Below are 21,953 nucleotides of genomic sequence, written 5' to 3' on the forward strand. Positions count from 1 at the left end.
GGATTTAAAAAAAAAGAAAAAAGAGTATTTGCCTAGCTGGATTCTTTAGAGTCGATTTTCAAAGTTACAGATATAAAAAGATGGACAAAGCTCCCTGGATCCCCATACTACTCTCCCCACTCCCACCCTGTCTTCCAACAGACTAGCTCTGCCTTTTTTATGTGATACTCTGCATAAACTTTTATTCTTCTAACGTTCCACTATTAAAACTTTAAACTACTGTCTTAAAGTACCTACCTAAAAAGAGTAAAAAGCATGTCTTTTCTAAACCATACATCTTTTTTACCATCTTCAAATGAATGACTATAAATCTTAGATACCGCATAGCAGAAAAAGATTTCATTCCAGTGTAACCCCCTTTCTCATTTTGCATGTAATTTTCCTTGTCACCAAACTTACTACATTAATATAATATTCACATATTTAAAACCCACAAATACTATATAAAAAACTATATCTGTTTTGTATACTCATAAAGTATATAAAGTTACTATTTATGAATTTAGGCTGTTATTTGACTTGGGGTAGACAGAGTTTCAAACCCAAAAAGGTACTTACAGAAGGTCTGAACAGCTCTTTGTTAGAAAGAAAGGCTTCTCGAAACACTTTTATGATCATATTTAGTTCCCGTAGATACTGTCTTTCTTCCGCAATTTCAGTTCTGACAAGGTCATAGTAATTTAATTCACCTGAAGAACTAGGTTCATCTTCACAGAGAGAAACTAAACCTATGTCATCTTGATCAAACATGTCCATCAAAACCTAAGAAATAAATCAATAATGTATAACTTATTTTCCTTACTTTTATAAAACCATTTCAAAGTACTTGCAATTAAACATACCAAACAATACGAATTGTGTGTATTAAAGGATAATATATATGAAAAAAATTCAAAATAATAGAAATAAGAAAATATGAAGGGGAAAAATACATATTTCTGGAATAAGATAAACCTAATAGTAAAAAATAGTATATCACACACCCAATAGCAAAAAGAGCATAGCTTTGGAGAACAATTCGAGTCAAAATTCTAGTTCAACTATTTATTCACCTGTGGTTATAGATGATTCTTCTTTTAAAAGTCAGATTCCTTATATATAAATTGAAACTGATACAAGAACTCAATGAGGTAACATACATAATATGTACACTACTATGTCTGGCAAACAGCAGACATTCAAAATGGTAGTTCCTTGCCCTACCTAAAAAGATGGCTTTATGCACTTTGATGAGTTCAAAGGAGAAAAAAATGAAATGACACAATACAAGCACAAGAAAGATTGAAAGTGTGATAATTTTCTGAAACATATTTACTACATTAACTGCTATTAAATTTATTTCGGGGCACATGCCAGGGTTGTGGGTTCAGTCCTCGGTCAGGGCACGTACAAAAGGCAACTGATTGATGTTTCTCTCTCACATCAATGTTTCTCTCCCTCTCTTTCTCCCTCCCTTCCCTGTCTAAAAATAAACAAAATCTTAAAAAAAAAAAAAAAAGGAAAATGGGAGCCAGGTTTCTTCCTTTCAGAGAAGGGAACTACCAATATGAAAAAGGGGAGGCTAAAATAAACCTGTGATATTGAATTTGGTTTGGAGAGATCTGTGAGCTCATAGGAAACAAATATGTGTGTGTGCATATATAATATACACACACAAATATATATATTTTCCCTATATCCGGCCTCTAAGAGCAGAACGATGACACTCAAATAGCAATAGGCTCATCTAGCACCCAGATCCTGGTTGCTAAATACCATTCAACACTAAAAGAAACCAGGAAAACAACCAATTTCAGGCTTGAGCAGCAAGTAACGAACAAGTTGAACCTAGAACACTTTGTATCAAAAGACAGTGCTCAAAGAATGATAGGGACAAAGAAGCCAACTTGAAAAAGCTCCCACTGGTCAAATCTGGAACACTTTGAGTACTTAAATAGTAAAGTAATGGATTAGGCCCCATTGAATAAAATAAGAATCCATGAGTCCACATTAAAATAAACAAATGAATAAACTTAAAGTGAGATGAGAAACAGGGTATTTACACAGTCTCAAAACACTCCACAAAATATTTATTTGTAATTACAAGGTATTTACACAGTCTCAAAATATTCCACAAAATATTTATTTGTAATTACAAAAGCAAAAGGGGAAAGAGAAAGAGAAGCCTAACAAGTAACCTCTTAATCAAGTGATGAAAGTGAACATCACCAGTAATGGAAAATAATGAAATTGTGTTCTATGTGAGAAAACGCAATGAGAAGAACACAGCATCACTTCTATGATACCCTGCCATAGATCCATAACCTGAAACTAATCCAGAGAAAACAGAAAAAAATAAAGGGTATTGAAAAAAAAAAAACTGGGGTTAATACTAAAAAGTGTCAAGGTAGTGAAAGTTAAGGGAAGGATAAGGAACTATTTCAGACTGAAGAAAGAAACAGAAAAACATTCATGACAACTAAATGCAACACATGATTCTGGACTGGATCATTTTGTTATAAAGGACAATGTTGGGACAATTGGCAAAACTTGAATGGGATCTGAGGATTAGATGGTATAATGTACCACTAAATTTTCTGGATTTCAATTGTTATACTGTTGTTATGTAGGAGAATGTTTTTATTTGTAGGACACTAAACTATGTTGGCAAGTTATTGTCAAATGGTTCAAGGCACAGGCAGTTTTACTAAAAGTCTAAGATAAAAACAAAGTAAAAAAAATGTAATCATAATTTTGAAAGTCAAAATAGAAATAAGAATTTTTACTATGAAATTTAAGTTAAAAAATTTGAGACTATGGCACAGTACAGTGGCTCTCAATCATAACTGCTCATCAGAATCACTTGAGATACTTCCAAAAATTTGAAAATACTGAGGCTTGGAGTCCCAGCCCAGGCTAAGTAAATTAGAATCTTTGTGGGCGAGATGAATCAGTATTCTTTAAAAGCTTTCTGGTAATTCTGATGTATGGTCAAAGCAGAGAACCACTGGGCTATGGCATATCTTGGGGGTCATTCAACCTTACAGGTCTAGTTTAGGTGGCATCTTTGTGAAGTGTTCCTGGTCATCCCTAAACATCTGATTTATTCACTTAATAGTTTTAATTACATTGTGCTACAATTAGTTGTTTACATTATTTGTATTTCCCACTAAAATAAATTACTTTTAACACATGGTTTGCTGACTTGTTCACTGTTGTATCTTCAATGGTCAGACAGCGACCAGCCTGTAACAGGTACTCAAAAATATTTATTTAAAAGGTAAGAAAAAAGGAAGGAAAGTCAAAGGGGAAGAAAGGGAAGGGGAGGGAAAAAACTCAATTTCTTTCCTTAGGAAGAAAGAAGTATAACAAATTACCAAAAGGAAGTAATTTTGGCATTACAAAGTCTTTTTCTCTCTACCCGTGCGTGCCCCACTAAACTATTCTATAAAGTCAAAGTACGTTTTTCAAAATTACTTCTTATGCTTAAAAGTATCTGAATACTCTATATTGCCTTTCTAAAACTATAAAAAATAAATAAGACAAACCCAGACTACTTTTCTTAAACTAATTTGAGGTTTTGTGTGTTCTTTCCTGTAGGATAACAGCAGTCCCCAACCTTTTTGACACCACATGCCAGTTTCAGGGAAGACGACGGGAGGTGGGAGCATGTCAGGAGGCATGTCAGGAGGCAGAGCTCAGGTGAGCTTAGCTCACTTCACTGTGGAATGCGGGCTGGGGGGCTGAGGTGGAGCTCAGGTGAGTTTCAGACCCCCACACTGTGGATGGGCAGTGAGGAGACAGGAGGCAGAGCTCAGGCGAGCTTTGCTTGCGGCCTGATTCCTAACAGGTTGACAGCTGGTACTGGTCCACCACCCAGAGGCTGAGGACCCCTGCTGTAGGCAAAAGATTCTTGTTGGGAAAAAAAAAAAGATTCTCATCCTGTCACATGATAAAACAAAATCTGGAAATATCATGGTTAGTCTGTAAAGTCAGCATTTTTCTATCTTCCAAAAGCAGGAATTATAAAAATTACTAACATAATCATAAAAAGAGGGAGGTAGAGGTAACGTATAGTCACTATTATTCAAGTTAAGTTTAAATACCTTTTAACACTTACCTTATCTGCACACATTGACACTTTAATGTCCTGCTGAGATATTTCATAATGTCGAATATTAAAAACATAATTACCAGCTAATTTCAAAATATCAGCTGAGATATACTCTAGTACAGCCACAATATATAAGGACACGTGGTAGTCCACTTTGTACCCTAAAACTTCCTGTGGGGAAAAAAATGAACAATTTAATTCTAAAAAATGGCACTATCAAGTACCAGTTAAACACTTAAAATTTCATTTACCATTCTCACTTATAAAGAACTTTCTTAAACCAAATGTCAAAACTAACAGGTACCATAAGATATAAAATGGGCTATTGGTCCCAGTACCAGGGGCTCTTAAAAAAGAAACATCTTAATCTAACAAATCTGCGTTTAGTATCAAACAGAAACAATCCATTCTAATAAAGAAATCTTGGGCAGGACTGCAGTGAAAACCTCTTAATTAATACATTATCCAAAATCCATTTGACAAGTATCTGCTATATTCAAGGACCTTGCTTTAACCAATATCCCCAAATTACAATGGTTTTTATTGAGGATAAAATATATGTATGGGGACGGGAGAGTCTTAAAATTGCTACAAAGGGGTATTCAAATCCACGTACAACAAGTATTTTCTATAGACTAAATAATATTCCTTAGTCTGCTTTCCAATGTATATACAAATATCTGTGGTAAATACAGCTTAATTTTAAAAAAGTTCTGAAATCACCGTTTTTGACATTATGCTTTCTTTTTCAAATAAGTTTTATTCAATTATTTTTAATTTTATTTTTTCCACTACTTTTTATTCCCCCTATACCTTCTGCCACTTCCACCCACCCCTCTCCTCCTTGCTATGTATTTTTTAATCAACAAAAGGTTGGACCTCCGGCCAAGATGGAGGCCTAGACTGACACACTCTGTCTCCCTCCCCAACTAAGAAGGAATACAACTACCGCAAAACCAGAAATAACCAGGAGTTCCAGAAAATAAAGCTACATGGAAGTCCAATGTGTGAAGTTATAAATAAGTGGTGCTTGTCTGGACGGGTAGGAGGGGCGAAGCCGGGGCGGAGAGGTCAAGCCATGCTGGCAGCAGTGGCTGCGGTGACAGTGGTGGGACAGTGGTAAGCACTGACACCCGTATTTTAAAAGAGGCAAGAAACACTTGGGGAGCACCCCTGGCTGCAGACCAGACCCATCAGCTCACGATTCCAACTCCAGGGAAGGCAGACCCCCATTGCCTTGGACTGTGAAGGCCGGAGGGGGTGGGGACAGAGGAAGAAGCTCCCAGTCTCTCAGCGGAGAGTAAGCGGCAAGAATCCATCTTGGACCACCGCCCCGACACAAAACGCCACAGTGTGGTAAGAAGGGTTGCCCAGTAGTGACGAGTGCATGGGGCTTCATCCTTCTAGTGTAGGAGGTGTGACAGCCCCACCCAGGAAGCAAAGGTAAACACAAAACTGTCAGGATGGCAGCAATCAAGATAGAGATACCAGTCACAGAGCTGACCAGACAGCAACTATCTGATCTAACGGATCAGCAGATAGGAAATATTTCTGAGGCACTATTCAGAGCTTTGGTTATAAGAATGCTTACAAACATGACAGCAGATCTTAAACAAGACGGAGAAGGAATGAAGGCTAGTCCTGCTGAAATGAGCAAAAGCACATACGAAACAAGTGGTGAGGGAAAGAAAACCAGGGACCAAGTCAACAAATCAAAACATAGGAAGGAACAAACAGTCAACCAGTGCAGAAAGAGGAAACAAAAAGTGAGGAAAATGAGGAGAGGCTCAGAAACCTATGGGACAGCTATAAGCGGGCCAACATCTGAATCATAGGGTTGCCAGAAGGTGAAGAAGAACAAAAAATGGAAAAATTAAGTAAAATAATAATGAAGCAGAACTTCCCTAACTTGGGGAAGGAAATAGACTTACAGGTACAGGAAGCACAAAGAGTTCCAAAAAACTGGACCCAGGGAGAACCACACCAAGACACATTATAATCAAAATGTCAAAAACTAAGGATAAAGAGAATCTTAAAAGCAGCAAGAGAGAAGAAGAGAATTAGATACAAAGGGGTCCCAATAAGATTATCAGCTGATTTCTCAAAAGAAACTCTGAAAGCAAGAAGGGACTGGCAAGGAATATTCAAAGTAGTGAAAAGCAAAAACCTACAACCACTATTACTCTATTCAGTGGAGCTGTCATTCAGAATAGAAGGGCAGAGAAAGTTCTTCCAGGACAAAGTAAAACTGAGGGAGTTCATCAGATCCAAACCACTGTTATATGAAATGTTAAAGGGACTTGTTTAGGAGAAAGAGGATCAAAACTATGAACATTAAAATGAAAACTATCACAACAACCAACATCAGAAGCTAGGGAATAAAAACAAAGGCAAACTAAGTAGGCAACGAGAGTGGACAAAGAATTATAGGTATGGGGAACATTATGGGGGGAGGTCAGCAGGGAAGGGGAAGTGGGGAAAGGAAGGGAGATGGTGCAGGAATTAAGAAGCATAGTAGGAGGGAGTGGAGTAGATAGGAAGAAGTTGAGAATTATATGCACAACCAATGGGCATGGACTAAGGCAGGGGGGACAGCTGGAGGGAGGAGGGTCACTGGGTGAGGGTAACAAAGGGGAAAGAAATTGGGACAAGTGTAACAGCATAATCAATAAAGCATAATTTAAAAAATGCTGAAAATCAGTCAGGGGTAGTAGTCATCAGAAGATGCCACAAAGATGCATTATTGCTTATCATTAACTTGTAATATTATTTGAAAGGCAATCTGATTTTATCAAAGTATACTTATTTTCATTTTGTACACATATTAAGAAATATATATAAGTACAAATATACGTCCGCTCAAGTGCAATAACACAGACCATTACTATATAAGTATTACTTGTTATAAAGAACTTCCCCAATGTTTAATTTCTTAAAATTACCTTCAGTGAAGGATGAATTTTGTCCACAGGCAGTAAGAGAGGATTTCTTCGTTTTCGTTTCTCTATGGCAGACTGTGCATCGGCTATAGCCCATTTATCAATTGGATGAGGAAAGGTCTTTTGAACTCGTTCCTGTTCAGATCATAGCAGTACTATTATTAATATAAGTGCTCTAAGTAGAAAATTCATATAACTTTACCACTATTCTTAATGGTAGCAGATAACGGTAACATAAAATCTTGATTCCTGTAATAAGTAAATTTTTTTAAAAAACCAACAGGACTATCAAGATTATTCCACATAATTCCCATGGGTAAATAAAAAGTTAAAATTTAAACAGGAACCTTTAAGTGTAAGCATAATTAAAATGAAACTGATTTAAAAAATAGTATTAGCTGAGATTAAAGCTAGCATAAAATACTCTATCAATGATTTTACAGTAAGATTTCTAGGGTTAAAAGTGTTTACCTAGCAAAAGTTAATTTATTATTAATAATTACTATGCAGTCACTTTCCTTTTGCTAATCTTGGAGCTTCAAGTATAAAAAAGAATTTTAAAAAGAAGAGAGATCGTGTAACTCTTAGAGGCTCAACTGGGTGGCAGAACTTAGAATGACTTAAGGAAATGCATCTCTTGGCAAAGAAAAGCCAAGCCTTTTCAAATTACTATTATGATTCATCTAATTTTAAATTGAACCAGAAAGTGGCATGAATAATGAGAAGTAATGATAATTGAATCAAACTCCAATTTAGCAGAATTTCTTATTTTTTAAATTATATTAAGCTTTTAGATCATTTAGCTACTGAAGAGTAAGTATGCTGTTGTTATATTTATTTAAGGACCAATCCTTCAGCAGAGAATAGGGAAACAAATGCTTTAATCCTGAGTCCCTGAAATGCTTAATAGCTCAGTTACTTCAAAATAAGATTTTCCTTCATACTGGAAGCTGTTGACTTATTATAAAAACAATCTTCAAAGGAAAGGTAATATAGGCAGTCTAGTGTAAAAGTAATTTCTGAAAGTTAAAATACTCCCATGTAACTGAACCAAAACAATATTTTAGCACTGCATCACACATATCTTTTAGTGGTGTGTGTAAGATTTATACTAGTTCTTTATTGAGGCAATATTTATATGCAATAAAATGCACAGATCTGAAGTGTACAACTCAATGAGTTTTGAAAATGCTTTACTAATCAAGATGCAGAATATTTCTATCATCTCAATCTCCACCCCTCAAAGGCAGCCACCTACCATCTTGATTTCTATCACCATTAATTTTAGCTGTTTCTGAACTTCATCTAAATGGTATCATACACTATGTATTCACTTCGGTCTGGCTCTTTTTGTTCTATGTAATGTCTGTGAATTGTAGCAATGTTACTGTATATATCAATAGTTTGTTCTTTTATTTTATTACTGAGTAGTATTCCATTTTATAAACCTACCACAGTTTGTTTACTCATTTTCTTATTGATGGAAATTTGAGTTGTTTCTAATTTTTGGCTATCATGAATAAAACTGCTTGGATATTCATATATGTTTTTTTGTGAACAGAATTTTCATTTATCTAGGACTAAATATCTAGGAGTAAAATTGCTGGGTCATAAGCTAGATATATATTTAACTTTATAAGCAACTGTCCAGAATTTTCCAAAGTAGTTATACAATTTCCACTCCCACTACCAATGTAAACAGTTCTAATTGCTCTAAATCTCATCAACACTTGGTGTTATCAATCTTTAATTTCATCCTTTTCAGTGGGTGTGAAATAGTATCTCATTGTGGTTTTAATTTCTATTTCGCTGATGACTTGTGAGCATAAGTACCTTTTCATGAGTTTATTGGCCATTAGTAGATCTTCTTTTATCAAATGTCTGTTCAAGACTTATGCCCATTTGGGATAAAAGTAAGGTATCTTTTTGTTATTTATTTGTAGGAGTCCTTAACATATTCTGGATACAAATTCTTTGTAAGAAATACATATTGCAAACATTTTCTCCTAGTCTGTGATTTATACTTTTTTTTTTCTCATCAATTTTATTCTCTAATACTTACTGTCTTTGAGTCCTCTATAAAAAATACTTGCTTAACTTCAGGTTATGAACATACTCTGCATTTTCTTCTAGAAAATTTATAGTTAAAGCTTTTATACTTAAGACCATGATCCATTGTGAATTAATTTTTGTGTGAGACAGGTTTCAAGGATTTTTTGCCCCATACATTTATCCAGTTGTTCTAGCACATTTTTTTTTATGACAAACTTTCCTTTCCCCATTGAACTGTGTTAATGTTTGTTGAAAACGAATAGACCATATAATCCACATATGATTTCACTGGCATTAGTTTCCACAATAATTAACAATGATATATATTTGGATTCTAAATTAATTTGTACAGTTGTTTGGTGAGTTTTTGAAATAACAGAATAGTTTTTTTACCTCCACATCTTGAACGGTCCTTGGTTGGGCCATGCATAATTTATTAAGCAGCTGAAAAATCAGCTCTTCAATATAATAGAGAGATTCTTCATTAGCTGAGAGATTGGGATGTACTTGTTCCTGAACCTTTAAAAACAAAGTTCTTAGTTACCATCCAGGCAAAACAATACTGATTAAATAAAAGTCAGAGAATCTTATATATAATAATTTACTAGCATGAGTTACTCAAATACAAACACAAAACACAAAAATAAAAAGAATACCTATATTTGTTGGACTTTCTAACTTTACTTGACCCACAAGCAGTGGTTCTTAACCTTTTTGGTCACCTGAAAATCTATTGTTCTCCTACCACCAAAAAACTCATATACACATAGAATATTCTATACAATTTCAGAGGAATTACAGATACTCTGAAGTTAACTAATATATCTACTAAAAAGTTCCTGAACACTAGGTCAGAAATCCCAGCAACAGAGGTATCTCTAAATAACCATACTACTTTACAAATTATAGACCTACTCTATGAAGTAGATGCTAGTCCACTTTCTTTTACAATGGTATACACTCCTTCCTTATTGTCACCACATAGCTGTGCTGAGCTGTTTTGTTGTTAGATTTCTCTTTTTTATTTGGCCTTTAATAACTTTTTATTTGTCAATTACAGTTGATGTACAACATATTAGTTTCAGATGTACAATCCTGTGATTAGACATTTATATAATTTATGAAGTGATCACCCTGATAAATCTAATACCCATCTGACACCATATGTAATTATTACAATATTACTGACTGTATTCCCTATCAGAGAAGGAAAACTCTGACTCCAAAAAACCTCCGCTGCCTTGCGGCATACCTCCTCAGGGGAAAGGCTAAGGGAGTAAACCCTGACAGAAAATCCAGAGCCGGAGTCCCTAAGGCGGTTTGACGTTGTAGTCAACACCGGCAACTCCTGCGGCGCACCTGAAACCAAGCTGTATTGACTCGGTCTTTCCCTTGGACCCTTCAGCTGCGAAGAGAGGGGGGGTCTGCTGCATGGGCAACAGCAGACCCTCCATATCACCCTGCCCAGGCTCTGTAGCTTCAGCTTCACTGGAGAGGACACTCCAGATGTCGATTCAACACGGGAGGAGACAGATACCGTGTCACTCCCGAGTCGGACTGCACAGCCATTCTCGGCGGTGCAGATAGACTCTTAAGAAGCTACACCATCGTCTCTCGAGACAGACGGCTGCCGAACGAACTGACTGTATTCCCTATGCTGCACTTTATATCCCCATGACTATTCTGTAACTACCAATTTGTACTTCTTAATCCCGTTACCTTTTTCTCCCATCCCCTCAACTGCCCTCCAATCTGGCACCTGTCAAAATTTTCTCAGTATCTAGAGTGTTTCTGGTCTGCTTGTTCATTTATTTTGTTCTTTTTTTTTTAAGTATATTTTATTGATTATGTTGTTACATTAGTTCCATTTTTTCCCCTTTGCTCTTCTCTACCCAGTACCCCCTTCCCTCCATCAATCCCACCCTCCTTAGTTCATGTCCACGGGTCGTGCATATCAGTTCTTTGACGTCACCCTTTCCTATATTATTCTTAACATCCCCCTATTTTTTACCAACCAATTATGCTTCTTAATCCCTGCACCATTTCCCCATTTCTCCCCCTCCCCCCTCCCAGCTGATAACCCTCCAAGTGATCCCCATGCCTACGATTCTGTTCCTATTCTGGTTTGCTTAGTTGGATTTTGTTTTTAAGATTCAGTTGTTGATAGTTGTGAGTTTGTTGTCATTTTAGTGCTCATAGTTTTGATCTTTTCCTTAAATAAATCTCTTTGACATTTCATATAATAATGGCTTAGTGATGATGATCTCCTTTAGCTTTACCTTGTCTGTGAAGCACTTTATCTGCCTTCCATTCTAAATGATAGCTTTGCTGGATAGAGTAGTCTTGGTTGTAGGTTCTTGCTTTTCATCACATTGAATATTTCTTCCCAGTCCCTTCTTACCTGCAAATTTTTTTTTAGAAATCAGCTGACAGTCTTATAGGCACCCCTTTGTAGGTAACTCTCTGCTTTTCTCTTGCCGCTTTTAAGATTCTCTCTTTATCTTGAACCTTTGGCATTTTAATTATGATGTGTCTTGGTGTGGTCCTCCTTGTGTCTACCTTGTTTGGGACTCTCTGTACTTCCTGGACTTCTAGGTCTATTTCCTTTGCCAAATTTGTGAAGTTTTTCTTCATTATTTTTTCACATAAGCTTTCAATTTCTTGCTCTTCCTCTTCTCCTTCTGGCACCCCTGTGATTCAAATGTTGGTATGTTTAAAGTTGTCCCAGAAGTTCCTAAGCCTCTCCTCATTTTTTTCAATTCTTGTTTCCTCATTTTGTATTGGTTGACTGTCTTTCTTGTCTTTACGTTACAAATCATTGATCTGAACCCTGGTTTCCTTCCCTTCACCATTTTGTATAGCCTTCATTTCATTTAGTATAGCCTTCACTTCTTCCCTTGTACATTTGCTGTACTTAAGTATACAGTGTCTGTCAAGCCTGTGAGCATCTTTATCACCAGTGTTTTGAACTCTATGTCTGTTAGGTTGGCTATCTCCTCATCACTTAGTTCTCACACTGGAACCATGATCCGTTCCCTCTTTTGGGACATACCTCTCCATCTCCTCTTCTTGATAAGCTCCTGTGTTTGTTTGCTGCTGTGTCTTAGGTAGAGCTGTAGCACCTGTTATGTTGTGAGGGGCAGAGCCTTAGGTATTCGTCAGTACAGGGGAACCAGTTTCACCATGTCTGGCGTTGTATGTAAGGGAGGGGTCTGAGAGGGAACAATGCCACTTGCTCAGCACTCGCCCCTTTTCCAGGCACTTCTTCCACTTCTGTATGGGACTGGCGCCTCTCTAGCTGTTTCCCTGGCTTTCGTTCCCAGAGTGGATGGGTCTGCGGACGTTTTAGGACCATGGGCGCTCTTTAAACAAGCAGACTGTACTGAAAGACTTGCAGTTTCTTCCTCTGTCCCAATCCCCACTGGCTTTCACAGCCAGAAGCGATGAGGCTTTATTGTCCCCGGCACTGGGACTGTGATTTGTGCGGTCTGGTCAGGTGCTGGGAGCGCTCCCCAGATGTCTCTCCCTACTTTTTAAAACATGTGACTGCGATTTCTGTCAGCCTGCTGCTGCTGCCACTGCTGCCGCTGCCTCTGCCACCACACCGCGTCCTCTCCACCCCAGCTCCACTCCTCCTACCTGTCTGGATGAGTATTTCTTCTTTATATCTTTGTTTGTTGGACTTCCATGCAGCTCTATTTTCTGGAACTTCTGGTTCTCTAGTTTTGAGGTAGTTGTATTCCTTCTTAGTTGTGGAGGGAGACGCAGCATGTGTGTCTAGGTCTCCATCTTGGCTGGAAGTCCTATTTTGTTCTTTAGATTCCACATATTTTTTTTTTCAGATTTAATGTGTTTTATTGATTAAAATATTACATTTGTGCCAATTTCCCTTCCCTCTGCTCCCCTCCACCCGGTGGCCCCCCTCCCTCCAGTTGTCCCCCCCTTTTAGATTATGTCCATTAGTTGTGCATACAGTTCCTCCCAACCTCTCTCCGTCTATTTCATTCCCTCCTACCATGATCCCCAATTCCTATATCATCTCCCTCCCTCTCCCCACTCCCCCTCCCTGTTGACCTCCCCCCAATATGCTTCCCGTACCCACAGTTCCTTTTCCACTCTCGTTGCCTGTTTAGTTTGCCTTTGTTTCATCTCCCTAGCTTCTGTTTTTTAAACCAGTCCCTTTAACATCTCATATAACAGTGGTTTGGATCTAATGAACTCTTTCAGTTTTATTTTGTCCTGGAAACACTTTCTCTGTCCTTCTATTCTGAATGACAGTTTCGCTGGATAGAGTATTCGTGGTTGTAGGTTTTGGATTTTCATTACTTTGAATATTTCTTGCCAGTCCCTTCTTGCCTGTAGGGTCTCCCTTGAGAAGTCAGCTGATAGTCTAATTGGGACCCCTTTGTACATAATTCTTTTCTTCTCTCTTGCTGCTTTTAAGACTCTCTCTTTATCTTTAATTTTTGACATTTTGATTATGTGTCTTGGAGTGGTTCTCCCTGGGTCCAGTCTCTTGGGAACTCTCCTTGCTTCCTGGACCTGCAAGTCTATTCCCTTCCCCAAGTCTGGGAAGTTCTCCTTTATTATATTTTCACTCAATTTTTCAAGTTCTAGTTCATCTTCCTCACTCTCTGGCAAACCAATGATTCTTATGTTGGGCCTTTTATAGCTGTCCCAGAGGTTTCTGATCCTCTCATTGTTGCTTCCCATTTCCTCTCGCTGCATTGGTTGACTGCTTGTTCCTTCTCCATATTCCAGTTTGTTGAAATGAACTCTGGATTTTTTTTCCTCACCATCTGTCTCGTCTGTGGTTTTGTTCCTTTCGTTATGAATGTTTTTCACTTCTTTCTTATCTTTTTCCTGCTCTTTTGTGAATTCTGTAAGCCACCTGATAACAATGGCCCAGAACTGAGCCTCTGACAGGTTTCTTATCTGTTCATCTGTCAGGTTCTCTATCTGTTGCCTGGTGAGCTGTGTCACCGGGATTTCTATAGTTGTCTGCCTCATTTTGACAGATGCTTTTTGTTTTCTTGGGCCGGCTGTAGGGGGCAGTGCCTGTGTACGCGTCACAAGTCAGCGACCGGCGCCTGTCCTATTTCGCAGCCCTGTGGTGCTTTCTTTGGGGGCGGGGGTCCAAGATGGATTCACACAGTTATTCAGCTAGGAGACCGGGATCCGTCCTCCCGCCCCCCTGGGCCTCACTGTTCAAGGCGATGCGGTGGCTGCTTTCCCCAGCGCTGGGGTCGCGCACTGCCAGGGGCTTGACTGCCGCCGGGCTTTTTCGCCGCCCCGCCGCTGACCGCAAACAGCGCTGCCCTCTTTAACTCTTACCTGCCCAAATGGCACCGCTGGTTTATAACTTCATATGTTGGGCTTCCGTGTAGTTTTATTTTCTGGAATTTCTAGTTATCCTTTGTTTTGAAGTAGTTGTATTCCTCTCTAGTTGTAGAGGGAGACCTAGCGTGTCCGTCTAAGCCTCCATCTTGGCCGGAAGTCCCCTAGATTCCACATATTAAGTGAGATCATATGGCATTTGTCTTTCATACTTCACTGCACAATTAACCTGTAGGTCTGTACATCCACGTTGTTGTCGATGGCAAGATTTATTTACTTATTTTTAATGGCTGAATATATTTCATTGTATATATGCCCCACTTCTTTATCCATTCATCTAGTGAGGAACACTTAGGTTGCTTCCATATCTTGGCTATTGTACAGAATGTTGGGTTTCTTCAGATAAATACCAGGAAGTGGAATTGCTGGGCCGTTGTCTCTTATTATAGTCTTTGTTTTAAAGTCTCTTTTGTCTGGTATTAATATTTTTCCCCTAGCTTTTTTTTGTACTGTTTTGTTTCCATTTTCATGAGGTAGTTTTTTCCATTCCTTTACTTTCTGTGTGTCTTTTGATCTGAAGTGAGTCTCTTGTAGGCAGCATATTTAAGGGTCTTGTTTTGTTATCCATTTGGCTACTCTGGCTACTCTATGTCTGATTGGAGCATTTAACCTATTAATATTTAAAGTAATTGTTGATAGATATATAGTTATTGCCAGTTATTATTCACATTTTTATCTTCTTTTCCATTTAACATTTCTTGTAATACTGGTTTGATAGATGAACCAAACAGGTACTCTTTCTTCTCAATGAGGTGTCAGAGTAGACTCCCCTGCAGATACAGAGATGCAGATCTTTGTGAAGACCCTGACTGGCAAGTCCATCACCCTTGAGGTTGAGTCCAGTGACACCACTGAGATCATCAAAGCTAAAACCCAAGACAAGTAGGGGCATCTTGCCTGACCAGGAACATCTGATTTTTGCAGGCAAACAGCTAGAGTATGGCCACATTCTCTCAGACTACAACATTCAGAAGGAGTCCACCCTGCACTCAGTGCTTCGTCTGCAGGATGGCATCATCGAGCCCTCCCTCCGCCAACTCGCCTGGAAGTACATCTGCAACAGGATGTTCTATCTCAGGTGTTCTGCCCACTTGCACCCCTCCCCGTTGTCAACAGCTGCACTCCGTCACACCAACAACCTGCACCCCAGGAAGGTTAAATAAGGCCCCTCCACCACCTCCTTGGGTCCATAGGGCAGCCTTCTGCCTGAACCCCACGACCTTGGGGCCTCAATAAAGTTTTCCTTTCATTTACTGGGGAAAAATAAACAAAACAAGACAAAAGAGGTTATTTTGCTGAAATTGACAAGATAATGCCAAAACGTATATGGAAATGCAAAAGGTTAAGAAAATCAGTCACATGTTCTTAAACTACATACAAATACTTCCTCCAATTGTTACTGGGGTTTATTACAAAGCTATAGTAATAAAGAATGTGATACTGGCATAATAACAGACAAACAGCCCTGGCTGGTGTGGCTCAGTTGGTTGGAGCATCCTCCGGTGAACCAAAGGGTCCGGGGTTGAATTCCCCAGCAGGGTTGATGCAAGGGGCAAACCCATCCATGTTTCTCTCATGTCAATGTCTCTCTCCCCCTTCTCTTCCAACTCTAAGCATGTCCTCAGGTGAGGATAATAATAATAATAATAATAATAATAATAATAGTAGTAACAGACAAATAAATGGAACAGAAGAAAGAATACACTAACAAGTCTATAAGTAATAGAACAAAGGTGGCACTACAGAGCGTTGTTGGTGGTGGGTGTTGTTGGAAGGTGGGGGAAGTGAATGAACAGCAAACAACTGGATACTCATATGGAGAAGAATGAACCTCAACTCCTATTCACACTTTAAATAAAAATCAATTCTAGCTGCATTTTGGGCCTGTTAAATAAATAGACCTAATAAAGTTCTTACAATATAAAACAAGACAATACCTCCATCCATGACCTCAAGATAGGAAAGGATTTCCTAAACAAGACACAGAAATTACTATCCATAAAGGAAATGACTGATAAACTTAATTACATTAAAATTTAAAACCTATGTTCATCAAAAGACACCTTTAAGAAAGTGAAAAAGCAAGTTATAGAGTTGGAGAAAACCTATGTGACACAAGAGAGTTCATATCCAGAACATACATATATAACCCCTAAATATGTCAATAGGAATAAAATAAAAATCCCAATTTTAAAAAAGGACAAAAATATACTTAAACTAGCATGTCACAAAAAGAAGAAATGCAAATGGCCTACAAACATGAAAAGTGTTCTAGCTCTTTAGTAATCAGAAAAAAGCAAGTTAAACCACAATAGAACTATTACCTGCTCACAAGACAACAAAATTAATAAATCTGATAGAATAGTAAGTGCTGGTGATTATGTGGAACAATGGGAATGCTCATATATTGCCCCAGTGTGCAAAATAGTTCAATCACTTTATAAAACTTTGCCACTATCTACTGGATATGTAAAGAGCTATCTATGCAGTCCAGTATAATAAACACCAATCACATGGTGGCTATTGAGCACCTGAAATGTAGCTCCATTGAAGTGAGATGATCTATAAAAAATACATATTAGTTGTCAAAGATTTAGCATTAAAAATGATAATTTTTAAATTGATTTCAAGTTGAAATAACTAGATCTCCTGGGTTAAATTATTAAAATTAATTTCATCTGTTTCTTCTAACTTTTAAAATGTGGTTATGAGAAAAATTTTGATTATATATGTGGCTTACATTAGATATCCATTGAACAGCACTCTTCTAAAGAAATAAGCACATGTTCACCAGAAGACATATATAAGAGAGCTCATAAGTAACATTATTAGTAATGCTCCCAAACTATAAATAAACTCAAAGATCTATCTAGAGTAGAAGAAATTGTGACATACCCATACAATGAAATATATATAGAGGAAAAAAAGGTAAAAAAAAGGTAACTACAGCTACATAAAATGTGGATATATCTTCAAAATAATGTTGGCAGAAAGAAGCCAGATAAAAAGGGATTCCGTTCACAAAGTTCAAGATAAGAAAAAATTAAATTAGTGTTTAGGGATACATACTTAGATGGCAAAACTATAAAGAAAAGCAAGACAGTGGTCACCATAAAAGTGGTTACCTTCTGGAGAGTTCTATTAAGGAAGGTGCTGACAATGTGCTGTTTTCTAACCTGGGTGATGGTTAAATAGGTGTTACTTCAAATTATATATTTACGTTTTACATATTTTCTGTTTGTGTGTTACCTTTCACCATAGATAAGGTTTTTAAAGGTTAAAGAATAACCCAGCAAACAGAAAATTAAGGGGCAATGTTATCAATGTCAAAAGAGCTCTCCTAGTCCCCAGCTCAATGAATTAAATTAAAATGTTAGAACACTGTAGACAAAGAGAAAATCCTCCAAGTTTAGGATAAGGGAGGAAGTGGGTCATATACAAAGAAGTAACATTAGACTAGCTCCAGACTTCAACAGTAACACTAGAAGCTAGAAGGCAATGATTTCCAACCTAGATGCTAACAAGCTATCAATCATTAATCAACTGTTAGTTAAATGAAGACATGCTTAGACAAAACAAGATAAAAAATTTTATTCCCCATGTACCCTTTCTGATCAAGCTTCTATAGTTTGTTCCACACTAAAACAAGAATATAAATCAAGAAAGGAAAATATGGGGTAAGGGAAACAAAGGAACCAATACAGAAGAAAGGCCAAAGGAACACCCAGGATGAAGAGAAATTAGGAGAGCTGTACAACAGGCAAAATGATCACCAGTCCAAATTGGACCAGATCACAAGGCTCTCGGAGAACATGTCTCAAGGAGATGAAATTGAGAAGAGTACCTGATTGATCTAAAAATCTTGAGAGGATATTGAAATAACTGGTAGAGTTTGAGCTTGAATTAATAAGTGCATAGAAAACTACACAAACAAGAAAACATGACATTAATTCCAGTAAACACCAAAGGTGAAGGAGAAAATAAAACTTGCTTAATTAAAAAATAGTATTTGCAGTCATAATAATGTAAACTTTGAATACTGATCCAACCAAAATTAAGATATAACCATGGAGTTAGGGAGGGGGCAGGATATATTTATGTAAGGTTGGAAAAAGAAATGCATATGTGTATTAAATCCTTATCTTCCATGCTGGAAAATCAACAGATAATGTACACAACACAAAAATCAAGAAGTAGCAATGTAAGCACTTTTTGTCCTTAGAGATATGGAATACTGAAACAAATCACTGCGAAAAATAAAAGTGATTGTAGAAAGCAGAAAATTTTGTGAATAGATGGTACTTTTTTCATAACAAGCCTTACAGAGCTAGTTATCTTTACTTGCATAAATAATTTTGACAAAATACAAACTGATTTATAAAGAAACAGAATTTGAAGAGAGGAACTGGGAAAGGACAGATGAAACTTGAGAGAATAAGTAAAAGCTGTTTTTAAAAGAATTTTGGATAAGAAGAATTTAAGTAAGGCAGTTAGAAATTCATATAGGACCAACATCCAAAAAGTCAGGCTTTATAGTATGTTTTCTTATAAATTCAAAGTAGATTTGGGGGAAATAAATATTTCCTCTTACATCTTGAACATTAACATGACAAAAGAAAAAAGAAAACAACTACATTTACTATATATTCTTATTAGGTCAGCATCATAAAAGATTTTCTTTTTTTATATAAAAAAGGGTTATTCCTTCTAACACCCTTCCATAAAAGTCAAGGGCCCTACTCAGTGAAAATGTGCATGAGAATTAAGATAATATCTAATTGGGCTGGATTTTTTTAAATCTGTGATTATGATTGTAGTAAATAACCTGCAAAGGAACTTCAACACTGAGCATTAAAGTTTCTTATGCCACATGTTTTAAAATAATTGCAAATATGAAAATTCATAAAAATAAATATACAATGTTAAATTCTCACCCATAAATACCAATAGGACAGACTTCCAGCCAAGATGGAGGCCTAGACTGAAACATTCCATCTCCCTCCACAACTAAGAAGGACTATAACTACCGCAAAACCAGAAACGACCAGTAGTTCCAGAAAATAAAGCTACATGGAAGTCCAACGTATGAAGTTATAAACAAGCGGTGCTCGTCTGGACGGGTAGGAGGGGCGAAGCCGGAGCGGAAAGGTTAAGCTGTGCTGGTGGCGGGACGGCGGTTAGCACAGACACCCATATTTAAAAAGAGGTGAGAAACATCTGGGGAGCACCCCCGGCTGCAGACCAGACCCATCAGCTTGTGATTCCAACACTGGGGAAGGCAGACCCCCATTGCCTCGAACTGTGAAGGCCAAAGTGGGTGGGGACGGAGGAAAAAGCTCCCGGTCTCTCAGTGGAGAGTAAACAGCAAGAATCCATCTTGGACCCCCGCCCCCACACAAAACACCACAGCATGGTGAGAAGGGTTGTCCGGTAGTGACGAGTGCATGAGGCAGCACGGTGCTCTGCCCCCTTATAGCGTAGGAGGTGTGACAGCCCCACCCAGGAAGCAAAGGATGGCAGAGATCAAGATAGAGACCCCAGTAACGCAGCTGACCATACAGCAAATATCTGATCTAACGAAGCATCAGATAGGAAATCTTTCTGAGGAACAGTTCAGAGCTTTGGCTATAAGAATGCTTACAGACCAAACAGCAGATCTTAAACAAGATGGGGAAGAAATGAAGGCTAGTTCTGCTGAAATGAACAAAAACACATACAAAACAAGTGGTTAGGGAAAGAAAACCAGGGATCAAATCAACAAATCAGAACACAGGGAAGGAATAAACAGTCAACCAGTGCAGAAAGAGGAAGTGAAAAGTGAGGAAAATGAGGAGAGGCTCAGAAACCTATGGGACAGCTACAAGCGGGCCAACATCCGAATCATAGGGTTGCCAGAAGGCGAAGCAAAACTAGAAATTGAAAAATTATCTGAAAAAGTAATGAGGCAGAACTTCCCTAACTTGGGGAAGGAAATAGACTTACAGGTCCAGGAAGCACAGAAAGTTCCAAAAAAACTGGACCCAGGGAGAACCACACCAAGACACATTATAATCAAAATGTCAAAAATTAAGGATAAAGAGAGAATCTTAAAAGCAGCAAGAGACAAGAAGAGAATTACGTACAAATGGGTCCCAATTAGACTATCAGCTGATTTCCCAAAAGAAACTCTGCAGGCAGGAAGGGACTGGAAAGAAGTATTCAAAGTAGTGAAAAGCAAAACCTACAACCACTATTACTCTATTCAGCGGAGCTGTCATTCAGAATAGTGCTCCCAGGACAAAGTAAAACTGAAGGAGTTCATCAGATCCAAACCACTGTTATATGAAATGTTAAAGGGACTTGTTTAGGAGAAAGAGGATCAAAACTATGAACATTAAAATGAAAACTGTATCTCAACAACCAACAACAGAAGCTAGGGAATCGAAACAAAGGCAAATTAAGTAGGCAACGAGAGTGGGAAAAAAATTATAGGTATGGGGAACATATTGGGGGAAGGTCAGCAGGGAGGGGGAAGTAGGGAAAGGGAGGGAGATGGTGCAGGAATTAAGAAGCATAGTAGGAGGGAGTGGAGTAGACAGGAAGATGTTGAGAAGAACTATATGCACAACCAATGGGCATGGACTAACAGGGGGGGACAACTGAAGGGAGGCGGGGTTCCTGGGTGGAGGGGTACAAAGGGAAAAGAAACTGGGACAACTGTAACAGCATAATCAATAAAGCATATTAAAAAATACCAATAGGACATCAATATGACAATAAAAGATAATTATACTTTGCACTTCGACAGTATTTACTATCTTAGCACCTTAAGATACAGTTAACATAAAACTACCACATTAGAACAAACTCACTTATTGTATTTTTCTGAAGGACTAGTCATAAAAAGAGCAATTAAAATAATTTTCAGTCTTTAATAGGAGATTAATGTACCAGACCTGTATTTCAGTTACATCATGTTTTCAAATTGCCAGAGGTATTTCCTTATACATACACTGTAAACAAAAGAGTCATAATACTATAGTCCCAGGCATAGACACATAAAAAAGTATTAAACTTTAGATTTTTACCCCAAGAAACATTAGATTTGACAAATTTCAGAATATTATTTCCTAATTTATATTTTTAAGTTCTTGATATTTATAATCAAATAAAAATTCCTGCCAGTGTATTTGTTTCATCAACTAACATTTGAATTTCTGGCACAATGTAGAAATAAATCTCTTTGGCTACACAGTGTGACATTTATTTATGCCAAATTCTTCATTCCATTGCCATGATTTCTGCAAGGCTGCAAATGTTAAGAATACTGGAAGTTTTGTTTGTTATGAAAGAGTTAAAATTCAATTTAAAAAGAAACAAGATTTTAAAAATAGAATTGACAGGCTAATCCTAAAATGTATAGAGAAATACAAAGAACCTTGACTAGTCAAAGCATTCTTGAGAAAAGACAAAAAAAGAAGAAAAATTCTATA

At 37.6% G+C, this 21,953-nt stretch overlaps 1 protein-coding gene and 1 pseudogene across 2 annotated transcripts in view; one reads left to right on the forward strand and one right to left on the reverse strand.

Moving 5' to 3' along the window:
- SOS2 (SOS Ras/Rho guanine nucleotide exchange factor 2) overlaps positions 1-21,953 on the reverse strand; it is a 98,306-nt gene that overhangs the window by 60,639 nt on the left and 15,714 nt on the right. For both annotated transcript variants that reach the window (XM_090270844.1, XM_090270843.1), the window contains exons 2-5: positions 9,478-9,603; positions 7,036-7,167; positions 4,100-4,264; positions 559-762 (exon numbers count right to left, since the gene is read on the reverse strand). In XM_090270844.1, the coding sequence (XP_090126970.1) occupies positions 559-762; positions 4,100-4,264; positions 7,036-7,167; positions 9,478-9,603 (627 nt within the window). The remainder of the gene's footprint in view (positions 1-558; positions 763-4,099; positions 4,265-7,035; positions 7,168-9,477; positions 9,604-21,953) is intronic.
- LOC150016732 (ubiquitin-ribosomal protein eL40 fusion protein pseudogene) lies at positions 15,266-15,644 on the forward strand (annotated as a pseudogene).

The sequence above is a fragment of the Furipterus horrens genome, unplaced genomic scaffold (assembly GCF_987537825.1).
Source record: "Furipterus horrens unplaced genomic scaffold, mFurHor1.1.pri manual_scaffold_3, whole genome shotgun sequence".
Classification (NCBI taxonomy): Eukaryota; Metazoa; Chordata; class Mammalia; order Chiroptera; family Furipteridae; genus Furipterus; species Furipterus horrens.